This window comes from Laccaria bicolor, genomic scaffold (genome assembly GCF_000143565.1).
Source record: "Laccaria bicolor S238N-H82 LACBIscaffold_22 genomic scaffold, whole genome shotgun sequence".
NCBI classification, from domain to species: Eukaryota; Fungi; Basidiomycota; class Agaricomycetes; order Agaricales; family Hydnangiaceae; genus Laccaria; species Laccaria bicolor.
In genome coordinates, this window is record NW_001889893.1 from 596,060 (window position 1) to 613,504 (window position 17,445).

Here is a 17,445-nt window from a genome sequence, read left to right on the forward strand (position 1 = left end):
ACTGCTTTTTGTCTTCGTCAAGACTTGAGCAAAGTCATGAGGGCCAGGCCTCGCTGGATCGAGAGGTGGAAGGCGAGGGGTGGAAAAAGAGTTCAAGGCGTAATCGCCAACTTATTGTTGAATGCACGATTTGGAAGATCCGCCTTTCTACCCGGTCCCGGGCGCAGCTTGAACTCGACAGGCCGTTCGGGAATGCTGCTGGGAAAATGTGAACCTCAATTAAGATGAAAAATAAACAAGGGTGCATAAGGTTTTTCGACGAACCGTTGTGCGTAATGAGGAAGACAGAGCTCGGAATGAACGAAGGCGCAAAAGCAACGAAAACGATCTGCTCACTGCAGTGCTGAGTGCTGTGACACGAACGTGAACGCACGTGATTGGGACTAAGCCCTTGCCAGACACGACCAAACAGTCCTCCTCAATAGGCGACAGTCTTTCGGAACAGTTCAGTTGCGAAGCTCCCCAAACAGATTCTCACATAAATTCGATGACCGAGGGCCATAAAATTAGTAGATAGCGTCCAAACCGCCGGAAGAGGGGGAGAAACTGCCACGAAACATATCTGAGGAAGACGAAGTTGGGAATTGAAGACGATAGTATTTTATGGCAGAGGTTTTTCAATACTGACACAGGACATAATGAAGAGTGAGTGTGTCGTCGAAGAACAGCAGCGCCTCGTGTGCACGGAAATAACAGACATTCGTTTTATTCTTCAAATCCTACAAGTGCCATAAAAAATGAAACAACAGTACAGCGCCAACGAAACCCAAATCATTAGTAATAATATAATGTAGCATGCGCGATGTGCGGCCAAAAAATCTTTCCAACGCCGAGTAAGAAAATAAAAGTTCAATCCCAAATGTTTGTTGAGTGAATTATGGATGAGTTGAATGAGGTGTGCGTGTGACGATTGAATGAGTTATTGATTGTCGTCGAACTCTAGAGTGGAGAGAGTATTGAATTAGGTGAGGAGAAAAAAATAGCGATAGACATACATGAGTCGTAAATTCGCAGTATGGATGGAGGGAAACCCTCAAGCAACGACACAGTACGCGTTGTTCCCGCTGCCACCGTCGTCGGCGTTGGTTGGGATATCACTGGAGCCAGAGACGGAGGCGAAGAAGATGGTGAGGGTGGCGAAGGAATCCATGAGAGAAATTTTGGGAGAATGTAAGAACAGTGAGTTCAAAAGATGTTTAGGACGCGAAGCAGCCTGAGTATTTCAATGTCGTTGAACGCGCTCCCTTTTAAACTCACGGTAGCCTTACATCTAACACTCTGGGAGACTCGGAATAGATATTTCAATACGTACTGTCTGAGTCTTATTGTCAAAGAGTTCCTGAACCAGAATCAGCTCGACAATGGACATAAAAAGATGAAAGCTAACGTTCGGGGACTACTCATTCCATATGCCATGGTTGCCGATGGAAAACAATAGAAACCCTAATGACGTGACCTTTAATTTCGTTCAGACGCCCGTGCTCTGCAGTTCTATAAATTAGTCAATCCAATGCATAGCGGCGTTCGACGACATAATAATCGTGTAATCGATTCACTGCTTTTTGTCTTCGTCAAGACTTGTGCAATAGAGTTCGAAGTAATGGGGGCCAGGCCTCGGTGGATCGAGAGGTGGAAGGCGAGGGGTGGAAAAAGAGTACACGGCGTAATCGTCAGCTTATTGTTGAATGCATGATCCGCCTTTCTACTCGACACCGGGCGCACCTTCAACTCGATAGGCCGTTCGGGAATGCTGCTGGGAAAATGTGATCCTAGATTAAGGTGAAAAATGAATAAGCGAGCCTAAGCTTTTTCGACGAACCGTTGTGTATAATCAGGAAGACAGAGCTCGGAATGAACGAAGGCGCAAAGAGCAACGAAAACGATCTGCTCTGCTGCAGCGCTGCTCAGTGCTGAGTGACACGAATGCGAACGCACGTGGTCGGGAGTACTTCAGCCTTACTAATACCAGACACGACCAAACAGTCCTCGTCCGAGTCTTTCGGAATAGTTCAGTTGCGAAGCTCCTGATACATCTCAAATAATTTTGATAATCGAGGGCCATACACTTAGTAGATAGCGTCCAAACCGCCGAGCCAGGGGGAGAAACCACCGCAAAATATATCTGAGGAAGACGATAGTAATTTCTGGCGAAGGTTTTTCCAAGGTTTTTCACTACTGACACAGGACAAACGACCCCGACGTGATCCACCCGCTTGGTTTTAAGTTGGTTTATTTCTTTAATAAGGTCTCATGATACCCTCTCTTCACCAATTAGGTAGACATGAGCAAGAGTGTAGGCCGTTGGAGAGCAGCGGCGCCTCTTTTGTGCACGAAACCCGTATCATTATTGTTCAAATCCCATGATTGCCGTAAAAATGAAACAACAGTACAGCGCTAACGAAATCCAGATCATGAATGAGTAATAATATAATGTAGCATGCGCGATGTGCGGCTAAAACAATCTTTCCAACGTCGAATAAGAAAATAAAAGTTGAATCCCAAATGAATCGATGTGTTTGTTGAGTGAATTATGGATGAGTTGAATGAGGTGTGATGTGATGATTGAATGAGTTATTGACTGTCGTTGAATTCTAGAGTGGAGAGAGTATTGAATTAGACGAGGAGGAGAAAGAAACAGCGATGAACATACATGAGTCGTTATTAGCATTGTGAATAGAGACAAACTCTCAAGCAACGACGCAGTATGCGTTGTTCCCGCTGCCACCGTCGTCGGCGTTGGTTGGGATGTCACTGGAGCCAGAGACGGAGGCGAAGAAGATGGCGAGGGTGGCGAAGGAATCCATGAGAGTGATTTCGGGAGGATGTAGAGAACAGTGAGTTCAAAAGATGTTTAGGACGCGGAGCAACCTGAGTGTTTGTCGTTGAGCGTGCTCCCTTTTAAACTCACTGTCACCTTGCTCCGGGAGACTCGGATAGATATTTCAACACGTCCTGCCCGAGTCTTATTGTCAAAGCGTTCCTGCACCGGAATCAGCTAGACCGTGAACATAGAACAATGAAAGCTAACGTTCGGGAACTACTCACTTTTCTTATGGTTGCCGAGAAAACATGGAAAACAATAAAAACCCTGATGACGTCAGGCGACCTTTAATTTCTTTCAGCGCCCGTGGTACTCCCGTGGTCTGCGTTCAAAAGTTGTTCTATAAATCAATCATAGGGGCGTTCAACGATACAATAATTGTTATTAATTCATTGCTTTTTGTCTTCATCAAGGCTTAAGCAATGCAGTTCGAAGTCATGAGGGCCAGGATCAGAGGCCTCGGTGGATTAAGAGGTGGAAGGCAAGGGGTGGAAAAAGAGTAGAGAGAAAGGTGGAATCGCCAGCTTATTGTGAATGCACGATTTAGAAGATCCTTCAGACATGGTTTGAGCTCGGCAGATCGTTCGGGGATGCTGCTGGGAAAATGTGAACCTCGATTAAGATGAGAAAAGTATAGGCGTGCATAAGTGTTTTTCGATGAATAGCGGTGTATAATGAGGTGGGCAGAATTCGAGCTAAACACAGGGGCAAAAGCAATGCAAACAATTTCGGAGCAATTCAGTTGCGAAGCTGCTACTACAGCTTCTCAAATGATTTCGATGATCGAGGGCCATACACTTCGTAGATAGCGTCTATTAACCGCCGGGAGAGGGGGAGAAGCCACCGTACAACATACCTGAGAAGTCCGACGAAGACTTGTATAACGGCGAGCAAAAAAGGTATCCACCTAAATGCAAACTATGAAATTTCCGACGAGCATGCATGCTGAGGACCTACGTTGACATATTAAAATTCCCAGCCCTATAAAGTCCCATTGCCACAAATCCAAGCACCGCCGCGCCAATGACGGCACCAGCGACACTCAGCGTCATGAAGGTCAGGAGGACCAGCAGGGCAAACGCAAGCCTTGACCGCCTTTCATTCTTCTTGTATGTCGTCAGCGGTGTGTTCCCCAGTGTCCTTGCAGTAAACGGAAGTGGTGTCAATGGATAGAGGGTATCTTGAGAAGGTGGGTGTGGCGATGGCCGGGGCGATGGGGGGAAGGAGTAATTCCAAAACGCGTAGACTCCGCAGACCAGAAAAAGTGGCGTGTAAAAGATCAAATTCCAATAAAGCGTGAAACGAAAGATGTCTGGTTAAACGAATCAGTAAAATTCAAGAGGTGATGGAACTGTCACTGCACCACTTGCGCTGTACAAATACTCGGCACCTTTTTGCGTTGGTGGCCTGTGCTCAATGTGCAAAATCTCGAGGCCCGGATTATACAAAGATGGCCAAGGCGGAGTTGTGTTGCCCGGTGACATCCCAGAGTCGCTACACAATCATGGCGTGGAAGGAGGACAACACCGTCACAGCTGCGGAATGGGCTGACAGTCATGTCATGTGACCTACTCACACAAGGACGTTCATTGTCAAGCCAGATTCAAGCCGAGAACTGCTGGTTGGAACCTGAGTACTGAGGCCTGAGTGTCAATACTACTCGAAACTAAATTGGAGTTTTGAGAGCAATATTCGATTGCCCTTAAATATTTATTTCAATTGACAATGAGCCATGACGCTATAAACCATGATTTATGCAGACCTTGATGCAGACATTGAAGTTTAGTGGATCCATTCAAGGTCGATCAACCATTTCGATGCTAAGAAATTCGTTGAAGGGTCCGCTGAGAACGCAGATCCATTTGGGGAGGTATTGCTGGGGAATCACGGCTGTGGTTGTGGGGAAACCGTTGGGGGTGCTTCGGGATAGAGACGAACGAAGGTGGGGTTAATGAAGAGGTTAAGTGTTCTTGTGAGATCCAAGAGAGCGGCGTCGGCAGGTACGTCATGCTTGGACGATTTAGATAGATGGTGGATGAGAGGATCATATGGCAATGACATGGTGTACTTCAAGTTTGACTCTTTGATTAAACATTTCACCAACCGGGACCGTGACCCCAACCCATACCTTTGTCCTTCGAGTTCATAATATATGACGCATCAATTTATGGATACTAACCAGCGAGTGGTGCAATTTTAGGGGCCATGATAGATGGAAATCGACGCCCTCCGATTTGTAGGTTGGTCGTGTGCTGAATGGTGAAGGAGCCCATGATCATTAAAATGCAGCCCAACGAGGACAACACTACCAATTCAAAATTGGGGTACTAGATGGTCCAAGGATCAATTTTAAATTCGGTGAAGTCTTGCAAAACGGATGCGTGACGAGAAAACTCCGGGGAGGGGTATATTCAGGAGGTTGAGGAACGCATAAAGTTGACATACATGTCTTTGACCGCCTCAACGATTTTCTCGGACGTGTCGGAAATGGGCCGGAAACGACCATCATCTCCCACGGAATGCCAGCAAGGTGACCCAAGTTCCTGGAGCAAGAGCCGCTTCAAAGACTTGTCTCTGAGCGATTTCAGATAGCATCGTTTCAGGCCAGAGTAAACGAAACGGTTTTTGTACGCGTTCAGCAGGTAAATACACTCCATGATTAGGGAGTGGTGATTTACACAAGACCTGAATTAAGATTATTCTCTATAACAAAAATCGGTCTTCATCAGCGAGCAGAAAAGATCCACGTACGATTTATTCCTATTTTATCGAAAACCCTAGCTAGCCGTACCCTGCACAAAGAATGTAGAATTTTGTGCGCATGACCCACCTCAGTTAGTTACGTAAGGTCAGAGAAGCCCACAGGCTTCAGCAATATTCCTTCTTACCAGATCAATCCCAAAAGGAGGGGACATAAGCGAACTTGTTACGATTGGAGGAAGACAAAGGGGTGCAAATGCGAAGATGTCTTTGCGCATCTTTTCTAACGACCCCTGGACCTTGCCCACCGGCACAGTGTCGATCTTGGTTATCACGGCTTGGAGAGTAAAGGGCTGCGTTCCAGAGGGCGAGACAAGAAACGTAGAGAGATGAGAGAGCATCTGGGTGTCGTATCCATTTAGACCGTGTTTAGCGTTGAAGAGGATGTAAACACGGCGTAGTCTGTACATCATGAATTAATCGTCAAGAGAAAGAACACGAGGGCGTACTCCTTTCGGCTCCGGAGATACCCATCAAACATTTCGCCCCATTGTGGTCTTCCTCGGGCACCGTACCCTGGCGCATCCACGAGGACGAGCTTTCCTGGTTCCGCGCCGACGCGATAGAAGTTCAATTGCTGCGTGTGCCCCTGGACAGCTGGTTATTGAAAGGGCCTTCCATAGGCGGTATTTCAAACTCACCGGTTTCTTACTCGTATGGAGTAGAGACGTCCTTCCCAGAACGGAATTGAATAAGGAGGATTTACCGGCGTTTGCACGACCTGGTATGATCTCCTGTTAGTCTTTTTTGTTTTTGTTCAACTCCGATTGTGAATTTCTAACCCGCGACGATGACCTTCACGCCCAGTGTCAACACCAAAAGATTTTCAGAGCCGATAGCTAGCGCACCTCAGGTAAACCATGTAAGTCGGGTATCGACGTGGCGGAGCCTGCACCCGCCACAAATTCAGCTGACTTTGAATCAGCGAAAATCTTCTCCACCGCTGCTTTTGCTGACGTCGAGTACCCTGCTAAAGATGCAGCTGTCTTTGGCCTCAAAAGGCAATTACCAAGTCTTTCTTTTCCATGGTTGATGACGCGGGAAAGAGACATGGGAGCATGGGAATTTGCGGTCAAGACTGGTTTGTCACCGTCCACTGGCTTCCAAGAACCATCAACGAGAAAAATCTTCCCAAGCTCTCCGAGATTCACAACGAAGGTCCTCAATCTCAGTTGTAATGGTCGTCGCCAAAACTTGAACAAAAAGCTCTCAACTTAGGGGCATCCAGGGCATCCTCACTCATCGGTACCGGTACTCATGCGGTGATCAAGGCGCCTCAGAGGACACTTCAAGTTGTGGACTCAAGTCCTAGATCTGTAGGTTCGAATAACCTCAGGAACTGAAAGGCTAATCCTCCGTGCCTCCACCGGGATCGATCGTAATCAGGAACCTGCCCCGAGTTCTTACTATGAACTGTCTCTTCCTGGGTACCTTCTGCCAAAACGACCAAACTGATAAAGGATTTGGGCTAGTGCCAAATTTGACGCTTCTACCTCTACCTTCTTCAAGGACTGTGGACGTCGTTTTGAAAAATGACGACTTGTGATCCTCACCCAGCATCGTGATCAATATTGTCAGGAACCGGCTGACCCCAAGACTCAGGATCCATCATACGTACGTTAACGTTCTTCGAGGGAAACCTTGCCTCCAAGTCACCGGAACTTTAACTTTCTAACGGATTTCAGAACGGGCTAAGAAATGGCTTCGTACCTTATTATTTCCTCTTCTTAATTGCAAACCCTCATTATAATTGCACGGGACGAGTCTGACTGATTCTGGCAGCTAGGGGCAGGTCGCTGATGATCGAATTTCACAATAAGTTGTGAACTATCGTATGGATGTCTTGTTGTCCTGTGAGGGACTAGACTGGTGGCTGAAGGTTCAAACATCCAAATTGGTCTGATATCGTGTGAGCAACAAGAATGAAGCATCCAAAGAAATTTCAAAGACGTTATCCGTGCAGCCGAAACATCAATATTTTGTCATTCCTCGTCATTCCTCGTTAATTAGTCACGGGATTGGCGATATCCTACCCTACTTGGTGCCGATTTCGACTATCATTTCGCCTCCCCTCCCAAGGCGCGACTGGTATCCGAAGGACCTGAAAAACTAGCGCGTATACATGCCTTCGCCGCCGGCTGGCTTCGAGACTACTAGGATCCAATCTCGTCCTCGGGCGCCTCGTAAAACTAGCTCTAGAAATGCAATTGCAAAAAGTACTGTTGAAGACGACCACTCAGTAAAGATTGTTATCCAACAAACGCCAATCAACCAGCTCTTCCCAAACACCCCCAAACCCCCAAAACGATCCTACTGACTGCAGCATAAGTAACCCCTTTCCGCCCTAGTTGCACCTGTACAATCCCGCAATCGATCAACCACCGAAATGCCCAAACGTCCACACCTTCAGCCTTCGTCGAGGCATCCATCATCCCTCCCTGTAAAAACAGGTACTAAGGTGGGTATGTTGAAGACGACCACTAAGTAAAGGTTGTTATCCAACAGATCAGCAGCCGGAGTACGACTATATCAAGTGAGCATGCTACTCTCAAACATGCTACTCATCGTATATATGTCTTCCCAAATACCCCAAAACGATCCAAGTGAACATATCGCATACATCGACTGCGAGCCATTAAACAATAAATAACTCCCTTCCGCCCCAGTCCCCCAATCCCATAATCGTTCAACATCCAGTACTTAAACGTCCACACCCGCACCTTCAGCGCCAGCCTTCATCCACATCCCTCCCTATAAGGCATACCCAGCCAAATCAATCATCAGCCCACTGCTCTCAAAAAAAAAAAGACAAAAGGAAGAAAACGCACCGTACTAGACATAGTCAACACAATCTGCGGCCTAAACCTCTCCACCCTTTTCCTCCCCCTTCCTTGCTCAGCCCACTCCACAGGCGGGCGCGCAGAAGGCGGGAAGGCCTCCGTGTCGAGTGTGAATGAGGAGAAGGATTGCAGGAGGCGGATGGCCATGAATGACATTTGGTTGTATGCGAACTGTCCGTGGGTGGTTAGTTTAGTCTGTATGTATTGGGTGAAGAGGAATGGGAAAACGAAGAGGGATAAAGTGCTAGGTAAGGTGTGCGAACAAGAGTACTCCTTGTCCATCGCGTCGAGAAAAAAACAGACGAGGAGGAGAGAGAGAAGAAGAAGAAGAAAAGGCAAACATCAAATAAAACCCAGGAAGGCGGAACTTTAGTATCTATCGGGTGAAGGTGAAGAGGAACTGGAAACGAAGAGGAATAATTCCGGTCTGCTACAAAGGTGGGTAGCGACTCCTTGCCCTTCGCATCGGAAAACAAAATAGACCAGGAGAAAAAAAGGGAACATCAAATAATCAAAAAACCCACCTGCTGCCCCAAACAAATCCTCGGCCCAGCATTGAAAGGTAAGAAAATGAACGGGTTGGGTAAGAGGTACTCCTTCAACCTCTCATCCAAGAACCGGTCCGGGTCAAATTCGTGTGCTGTCATTCCATATTATCCTCTGTTCTATCTACCCAAAAGGAAGGCAAGAAGGGAAGAGGGGGATAACGCACCAGTAGGACCCCACAAATCCGTGCGCGTGTGCATCATTATGACTGAATACGCGGTCCTGTCGTAATTTTTCCGTTTAGTCGACCTTTGAAAGAAAGGGAAGAAGTAGACGCACGCTGATCCAGGAGGAATGTACAGTGGTTTTTGGGAAGGGTCCGGGGAAGGCCATATAGCTCCTTTTTGGCATTCTCTGTTCGTTCGTTTTTCTCGTCAGTGCCAAAAAAAAAAAAAAAAAAGAGGGGAGGAGGGAAGGGGGGTACCTGACGTTGAAAGGGCTGTATGCGGAACATATTAAATCATTAGGAGAGCACAAGAAGGAGCTAATGGGGACGTACACGGGAGGTAACAACCTCAACGTCTCTACAACCACCGGTCAGCGTATACTTACTTGAAAAGAAAAAGAAAGCGAACCGTTCAGAGTAGCCTTCAAGTACTTCATCTCCTTAACATCCTCATACGTCGGCCTCCTCGTCCCACCCACGCGATCCGACGCTTCTTGGCGCAGACGCGCAAGGACGGAGGGGTGTAAGGAGAGGAAGTAGAACATGAATGATAGGGTTGCTGCCATCTACGAGCGTGCAGGGTGGAGGTTAGTCGGCAAGATGGGAGGGGAGAAGAGGGGGAAGAGGGGGACATACGGTATCACGAGCGGCAATGAGGATGTTCAGCGTTTCGTCCCGGAGCAGAGCGGTGTCTACCTCCCATCAGCCGAAGCCCAAGAGAACGGAGAAAAAACCAACCAGAAGTAAGCGTAACCAAATGATCCAACAACGTCTCCCCCCCTTCCTCCTCCACCTCTCCCTTCTCCCCTGCCACCGCTTTCTTCTCATTATACCTCCCAACAGCATCCCTAATAACCGGGTCCAAATACCTATTAACAACCTCCATCGGCTCCCTCGCCCTATCCTTGAATATTTCAAGGAGGGGCCATATACGCCCATACCGCTCCCTCTCAGCAATCACGATCTGCGCTTGTAAAAATGCAGCGGAGAACTGTATCGCCAGGTTCTCTTCCTCCCCCTCTCCTTGTTTTTGTGTGTGTTTGTGTGTGGAGTTGGAATTGAAAGGAAGAGGCAACAACCCGCTCGGCGTCCTCAAACTATCCACACACGACCCAAACAAATGTTCAGTCGCAGCGTCCAAGGTAAATCTATGCATTACATCTTGAAAATCGATAGATTCGCCGGTGAGCATGCGGGATTTGATGAGTGAGATGACGGTGTCTGCGTGTTTGTCGAAGAGCTCGAAATCGGTCATGCGGTCGCGGTTGAAGAAGGGGCGGGTCATTGAGCGGTGGAACTGCCACATCTTGCCTGGGGTATGTTAGGATGAGTAGGGAGGGAGGGGTGGGAGACGGGAGGAGACGTACCGTCTGAATTGAACACCCCTGAACCGAGGACGCCGCCCATTGCGAAACGAAATCGTTCGCCTGGTATCATTTGAGTAAGTCAGTGGGAGGAGGTTAGAGGATGAAAGGCATGCACGCACCTTTGTCGTAATTATCAAAGTCGGTAGCCAGTATCAACTTGATATGTTCCGGACAGACGGTAAAGATATTATTCGCGAACAAGACATTGAAATTGTTAACCAGGCCAAGGGTGTCAACCAATTCCCATATCCCATCACCTAGCAGTCCCAATCAATTAACAAACGAAGGAGGGAAGAGAAACAAACGCACCAGGATACCCATTCCTCCAATGACCCAACAACTCCTCCAAAACATCCAAATTCGCAAACCTCTTCCCCTTAGCTCTAGGTACCAGCCTAGCACCCAGCCTCTCCGCCTCTCGTCGATCTCGAAACTCAGTCCAAAGTATCCCACCCACAATACGTCCTGGAACACTGAGCAGGGATAGGAGTGCGATGGCCCAGGCTGGGATGGGGAGGGCGAGGTAGCGTGTGCCGAGGACGCAGGCTGTGAAGCCTAGTCCTGGGCCTACGAGGTTCTGTGCGAGGAAGGCGAGGCCTGGGGTTATGTGGACCATGGTAGGAGGAGAGAAAGAGATGATTATGATTATGGATTCATTGGCTGGTTCAAGTAGTGATAGTAGCCGTGAATACGCGGCTTGATGGCTGCGACTGAAATTTCAGGTGCGTCGTCAGATGGTAACCAGATCTATATCATCAACCATGTCGTCCACCAAGCCCATGCGCGTCCAAGTCGAAGAATACATCAACGATCTCCAAAACTCCATAGTCCTCTCACTCGAACAACTAGACCCCTCCGCACCCCCATTCAAACGGGACGCCTGGGTCCGCCCCGAAGGCGGCTCAGGCCGTTCCTGCGTATTCGCCCTCCCCCTCCCAGACGACGTCTCCCTCCCACCTCCTCCAACAACCATCCTCGAAAAAGCAGGCGTAAACATAAGCGTCGTCCATGGCCTCCTCCCCCCAGCAGCCATAAAACAAATGCGCGCAGACCACACCTCCATGCCCCTCCCCGACTCCCCCACCGGCCTCCCCTTCTTCGCAGCGGGCCTCAGTCTAGTAATACACCCCAGAAACCCACACGCACCAACCGTTCACGCAAACTACCGCTATTTCGAAATAACCTCCCCAGACACCGACACCGATGAGGACGAAGACGACGACGCACCACCAAAAGTCCTAGCATGGTGGTTCGGCGGCGGCTCCGACCTAACCCCCTCATACCTCTACCCCGAAGACGCCTCCCACTTCCACAAAACCCTCCAATCCGCCTGCGACCCACACGGCCCCCAACTCTACGCAACCTTCAAAAAATGGTGCGACGAGTACTTTTACATCCCACACCGCAACGAAACTCGCGGAATTGGGGGTATCTTCTTCGACGACCTTAATTCCGGTATACACGTCCGACTACCCGATTCTCAGGTCATCACTCCCCGGCCTAGAACACCCGACGAGATATTCAAGTTCGTACGTGCCCTAGGCGACGCCTTTATTCCTTCCTACATTCCCATACTCCACATCCGCGCTACGTTGCCGTATACTCAAAAGGAGAGGCGATGGCAGTTGTTGAGAAGGGGTAGGTATGTAGAGTTTAACCTCGTTTATGACCGCGGGACCAAATTCGGGTTGATGACCCCCGGAGCGAGGATTGAGAGTATTTTGATGAGTTTGCCGGAGACGGCTAGGTGGGAGTATATGAGTGAGATGGGGACGTTGGAGGGAACGGAGGAGGAGAGGTTGTTGAGCGTGTTGAGGGAACCCAGGGAATGGGTTTGATTGGGGTGAGCAGAATTCGAAATTAAATGTATCAAGTATGGACCTCGGAAGGATATTTATGTTATGGCACTTCAACGGAGGATTGTTTCATTTCCGCAAAGCCACCTTATCATTGTCGACGCGCATGACGACAATCCTCGTCCTGGTATCATTTGTCGATTTTCAGCTTATTCAAGCATCGATATCTTTTTCCAGGTCGGCAAAATATTATGGGAGATCGAACTCATGCCAATAGCAGTCCCTATCACGAACTTGATTCGAAATTTAGGAAAGCCACTTCGAATCAAGTTTTTCGGTCCTTGGGATATGTTACATGTGTAAAACTTGGGGAATGTCGGAGTTTTCTAATTCGGCATCTCAACTGGTTCTAACTTGTTGTGGACGTTCCTATCAAAATTGCCGTCATAATTAAGAGCAACCAAAGAGTTTTTGGTTACAATTTTGGTCCCATCCAGGGTGGCAACCTGGTTGCAACAGGTGGCAATGGGAGTTCCGGCGTGATTGTAGCCAATTTTGGGCTAAAAAATGGAAAAATAAAGAACTTTCAACGGTTAGCACTGGTTAGAATGCCGATTCAATGCCGTCCCAATTTCGGCTGGTTGTGACAAAAGAAATAAATCTCCGACAAAATTCGAACCGCTAACGGTGTCTACAAAAGCGCACGCATACAGGGAGCTCATCAATATTCAATGTCGGAAGTCAGTGAAAAAGAAAAAGTCCAAGATGCTTCAGCGCTCAGCCTTGCGATTTCTTGGTTGTCGAATTGGAAGCCTTTGATGAATGGCTTGACTTGAAGCTGTGAGATGTGGATGATATAGAGGTAAGATCCCGGGTGGGTCACCATCTTTTTATGTGCAGAGGATGTATTACTATTAGAAAGGAGTTGAGACGTCTGGGAATTTGAAAGGCTGAGCTTGGTACTGGCATCTGGTGGTCGTTGGACCGCTCCAAAATTCAAGGTCGTCGCTTGGTGCTGACCGTTGGGGTTTTGTTGGGGTTTTGGGGCTTGTGAGCATAATTCGACCAAACATGCGTCCCTCCACCTCTCAACCACCAACATTTCAACAACGCTCAAGCAGGTCACTTGCTCTAGTGCCGGGAAAACACCTCTAGCTATATGTACCTTTACGAGAAAAGTTCCTCATCGTGGGAACACTCACCCAGTCCTGAACAAATCCGCAGCGCAACACACATCGTCAAAACTCGGTTGCACCACTCCAGAGTCCATTTCGCACTCTTTCCGTCTTCAACGGCACCTAGTTCCGGAGTCGTTGATTGAAGGAAGTCAAGAACCACGTCTTGACCAAAGACCTCCTCTTTTGATCCTTTTTGTCAAAACAGCAAGTCCGAGAGAGTCCGAGTCTATCCTTTGTTTGGACCGGCCTCTGCTTTTCCGTGTTCATGGATGGATGGCGACTTTGTGATGGCAAACTAAAACTCCCACAGCATCTGTACCCCAAGAAAAAGAATGACGTCTGCGATAACGACATATCAATGGATACAACCCAAGGTAGAAAGTCTCCGTGGCTGTGTCTTCTGACCGAACATAGAAAGCGCGCAGACGCCCCAAGAAAGAAAGAACAAAGTAAGCTTTCATTGTGACGACAATTCAACGACATATACCAGATACAGGGATTGTGTGGGACGGCTTCAAGTTCTCCGGTCGAGTTGAAGGGTTTTAATAGCTCTCCCAATCCAATTCCAGTTAAATTTCAATACTAATACATTTAGGACATTGACATAATCGATGCTAAAAAAAAAGACAAGAACAGAATGCCCTACTTATGCAGCAAACGCAAGAACAAGAGACAAGTGATGGTAGATATGATTCTCATCTGGCGAGTTACTGGAAAATCAAAAGCGAAAATGAAGCGCATCGATAAAACGGGGCGACGAGTTATGGAACTTTTGGTATGTATTCAATACAGCTGTTACCTCCATGAACTATAGTGGTTCTTCAGAATTTTTGCACGGTTTATCTGCACATCACATTCAACAACTTGGGCAATGCAATATCCTGGAAGAGCTCACCTCGAGGTCCCTTTCCAAGGCTTCGACATCCCGAATGCACTCATTAATATCACGCGAGTGACCCCCCGAGAATGCCTTGATCTCCTGCAGAATCCCCCCGGACGTCAAGAGTGTTTTTTCCTGAAGCTCGAAGGTCCTATAGCGAATCCTTATGAACATACATTATGGTCAGCTTCCTTCTTTCATTTCATAAAAAAGCATCAAAACACCTTCCCATGTTTCTCGCGATTTGAGCAGTGTAAATTGTATCCGACCGACACATGATCCCACTATTGACAGCGTCCTGGAGTTTGCCCTCCAAGGATTGAAGTTGATGTTGCAGCTTTTTCATGTGGTTTTGAGGGCGCATGGAATGCATGATATTGCAGGTGCATATAACACCACCGAGAAGGATGGCTCCAAGCCTCACCAAGTCTTGTGGGATGATGGATAGAATAACCATCCACATTGCTGATGCGATTGCTTGGTGATGCTCCTGAAGGGTCGAAAACATGGTGGGCGGGGGTAAGAGTTCTCGAGTAATCTCTCTTTCACTATTTTTTTTGTATCGCGCACATATATATAGATGCACACAAGATGCCCATCGGGCAAAAAAAAAACGGTATTAGGTCGCACCATATATTGGGGAATTGAGGGCGCCTATATGTGGCCTCTTAAGTACAGAGTACTTAGGTTAGCTGTTCATAAGGACCCCTGAAAATCCTGCAAAATGATAGATACCGAAATCCGGACAAGTCTTCGAAAATTTGAAGGGGTCATCGAGCTCTTTTTTGATGAAACACGAAAACAAAGTCAGAAAGCATGAGAACTTAAAAAAGTCCGGACAAAAACTCCAAAAACAGCCAAAATCAGTATCTACACCGCCAAATGTTGAACATGTGAGAGAAAGGTGGGTGACAAATCCTGACCAGCATCATTTGGCAGCTGTCAGACACGCTGATGGGACCTTTTCCCAACAGTCATTACTGGCCAACGACAGCGTGTCCCCAGGTTGATGTAGCTCTCACGTTTGGGCTGGATGTTGACAACAGCTGTCCCTCCAAGTTGCAGTCAGGTATAGTTCAGATATTGATAACAGCTGAAGGGCCAGGTGGATGTCCAGCGGCAAGGGTGCTTCAGCCCACCTATGCCTATATGTAGTTGGGCTGTATTCCATGGCTTTACGAGCAGCTTTTAGTTAGACCTGTTGAATTCATCTCGGTACATGTATTCATTCAGTAGATATTCAGATTGATGGAAAGCATGAACAAAAGAATGAATTGTGTTGTTACAAGGGAACACAAGAGGTGTTTACAACTACACTATCTACTACCCAATGGACCTGGCTGGTTCATGGATGGGCGTTTGACGTGGTCCGTGGGTGGTGGTGGTGGGTGCTCGTCGCCATTCGTTGACAGTGGTGCTGGGCCCTCGTTGTTGTACGTGGTGGTGATGGTGGCTGTTGGTTGATAGTGGTGGTGGGTGCTCATCTCTGTTTGTTGATGGTGGTGGTGGGCGTTCGACGTGGTTCGTCGATGGTGGTGGTGGGTGCTCGTCATCTTTCGTTGACAGTGGTGGTGGGCCCTCGTCGTCGTTCATTGAGGTGGTGCTGGGCCCTCGTTGTTGTTGGTGGTGGTGGTGGTGGTGGTGGTGGTAGTTATGGGCCCTTGTCGCCGTTTGTTGATGTGGTGATGGGACCTCGTCGCCGTTCGCGGGTGGTGGTCGCAGGCGCTGGCCTTGCCATTTGCCAATAGTGGTGGGCACTTATCACCGTTTTGGCAAACAGAGGAGCCAGGCGAGGGTTTGATGATCGTGGTAGAGGCGGCTGATGCAGCTGCTGCTACATGACGCAATGCAGAAGTAAGTTAGCAAGCAGGTACTCGTCGGGGGAAATACAAAGGGGCAATGGGCGAACAAAAGCCCAGAACAGTTACAAATGGTAACAACCGTGCACAGGCGCACGGGTAGGGAACAAGGACAACCAAAGCATTAAAAAGAGGGAGATTACATGGGGGCACAGGCCAGTGGGTAACAGAACATGGATGAAAACAACAACTCCTTTGATAATGAGAATGGGAGCGAGCTGGGAGTGGAGCAGCCAGGTGACAGGAGATGAGAAGGTAAGTTTGGTTCTGGTTGAAATTTGGAAATAACCAAACATAGCGCGGAGTTTAAAACATCTTGGAGAGATTTTCGAGAGCTTGCCGCACGGGCCTTTTCCTGTTGAGCTCAAAGTTCCCCATTTTTTCCACCTGTAAGAACTTGGAAGCGTTCATTGTATTGTTTTATTACTTTCTTATGATTACTTTCTATCCTAAGTACGCTATTTCGTTGCCCGGAGAAATTCGGCAGAACAGGTCTTCCCGAGGAGAGTCATAAACCTGTGGGCCAGGTGTCGGACTGCTGGGGCTAACATTTACGTGCCAAGCTCCGACACACCTGCCATCCATGCCGAAGCAACCTCCATCAAAAACCTGTCAAGTGGAGATTCGTGCCAGATGCCATCAGCATTTTGTACAAATGGCGGTGTAGCCTTTTGCAGGATTTTCGGGGGTCCTTGTTCATATCACTGACACACTCCCAGACGCCCTTCTCCTTCCACAGGGTCACCCTACCATCTCTGCAGCTGACGGCAAGTTCCCAGCAAGGCTCTATGACACGCGCCACGGGTGCGCCAGAGGTAGTATGTAAATGTAATAAGTAGTATAGCCACAGGGCCACTACTAGGCAGATACCCAACCTGGCAGCTAAGTACACGGACTTCCCGAATTCACACCGTCATATTATTGAACCTTCCAACCCTCCAGCCTTGTGATGACTGTGGCGTAGGGCTTGTAAGGCTATAAGCTCCCACACAAAGCCTCTTCTACCCTGCTGCACGCACCCTTCGGATTCTTGCTTCTAAGTTACATACTGTCATTAGATATCACGTCGGGAAGTTTGTCGATGCTGGATGGCATAACTGCATAACTGATATCAATGACCTGCTCTTCCAGCTAGGTGCAAAATCTTAGCTGTGCGCAAGATGCCGATTCGGCCGCGACGTTCTACTCCAAGCCAACTGAAAGCGCTAAGCACTGAGTACTGAGTACTGAGT

General features: G+C 48.1%; 7 protein-coding genes across 7 annotated transcripts; 3 read left to right on the forward strand and 4 right to left on the reverse strand.

Annotated features, from left to right (window-relative positions):
* Positions 1–1,033: 1,033 nt before the first annotated feature.
* LACBIDRAFT_302927 (uncharacterized protein) lies at positions 1,034–1,369 on the reverse strand (the record flags this gene model as incomplete). Its single annotated transcript, XM_001883778.1, has 2 exons — positions 1,034–1,213; positions 1,313–1,369. The coding sequence occupies 2 exons, from the start codon at positions 1,367–1,369 to the stop codon at positions 1,034–1,036; spliced, it is 237 nt and encodes a 78-aa protein (XP_001883813.1).
* Positions 1,370–3,236: 1,867 nt separating this feature from the next.
* Positions 3,237–4,305, reverse strand: LACBIDRAFT_302929 (uncharacterized protein; the record flags this gene model as incomplete). The annotated part of the gene is made up of 5 exons (XM_001883779.1): positions 3,237–3,433; positions 3,546–3,618; positions 3,671–3,728; positions 3,779–4,133; positions 4,185–4,305. 5 exons carry the CDS (start codon positions 4,303–4,305, stop codon positions 3,237–3,239), a joined length of 804 nt encoding a protein of 267 aa, XP_001883814.1.
* A 1,365-nt stretch (positions 4,306–5,670) lies between these two features.
* LACBIDRAFT_302930 (uncharacterized protein) lies at positions 5,671–6,633 on the reverse strand (the record flags this gene model as incomplete). The annotated part of the gene is made up of 4 exons (XM_001883780.1): positions 5,671–5,983; positions 6,031–6,170; positions 6,223–6,315; positions 6,430–6,633. 4 exons carry the CDS (start codon positions 6,631–6,633, stop codon positions 5,671–5,673), a joined length of 750 nt encoding a protein of 249 aa, XP_001883815.1.
* LACBIDRAFT_329626 (uncharacterized protein) lies at positions 6,607–7,738 on the forward strand (the record flags this gene model as incomplete). The annotated part of the gene is made up of 4 exons (XM_001883665.1): positions 6,607–6,755; positions 6,810–6,897; positions 7,139–7,195; positions 7,592–7,738. The coding sequence occupies 4 exons, from the start codon at positions 6,607–6,609 to the stop codon at positions 7,736–7,738; spliced, it is 441 nt and encodes a 146-aa protein (XP_001883700.1).
* A 543-nt stretch (positions 7,739–8,281) lies between these two features.
* Positions 8,282–11,116, reverse strand: LACBIDRAFT_302931 (uncharacterized protein; the record flags this gene model as incomplete). The annotated part of the gene is made up of 13 exons (XM_001883781.1): positions 8,282–8,332; positions 8,410–8,616; positions 8,946–9,061; positions 9,134–9,189; positions 9,247–9,321; positions 9,392–9,406; positions 9,467–9,491; positions 9,543–9,699; positions 9,770–9,825; positions 9,872–10,444; positions 10,501–10,560; positions 10,620–10,757; positions 10,810–11,116. The coding sequence occupies 13 exons, from the start codon at positions 11,114–11,116 to the stop codon at positions 8,282–8,284; spliced, it is 1,836 nt and encodes a 611-aa protein (XP_001883816.1).
* A 148-nt stretch (positions 11,117–11,264) lies between these two features.
* On the forward strand, positions 11,265–12,260 carry LACBIDRAFT_159108 (uncharacterized protein; the record flags this gene model as incomplete). The annotated part of the gene is made up of 1 exon (XM_001883666.1): positions 11,265–12,260. A coding segment is annotated over one exon (996 nt), but the record flags the coding sequence as incomplete, so codon positions are not given.
* Positions 12,261–15,142: 2,882 nt separating this feature from the next.
* Positions 15,143–15,509, forward strand: LACBIDRAFT_302933 (uncharacterized protein; the record flags this gene model as incomplete). The annotated part of the gene is made up of 2 exons (XM_001883667.1): positions 15,143–15,258; positions 15,329–15,509. 2 exons carry the CDS (start codon positions 15,143–15,145, stop codon positions 15,507–15,509), a joined length of 297 nt encoding a protein of 98 aa, XP_001883702.1.
* Positions 15,510–17,445: the final 1,936 nt, after the last annotated feature.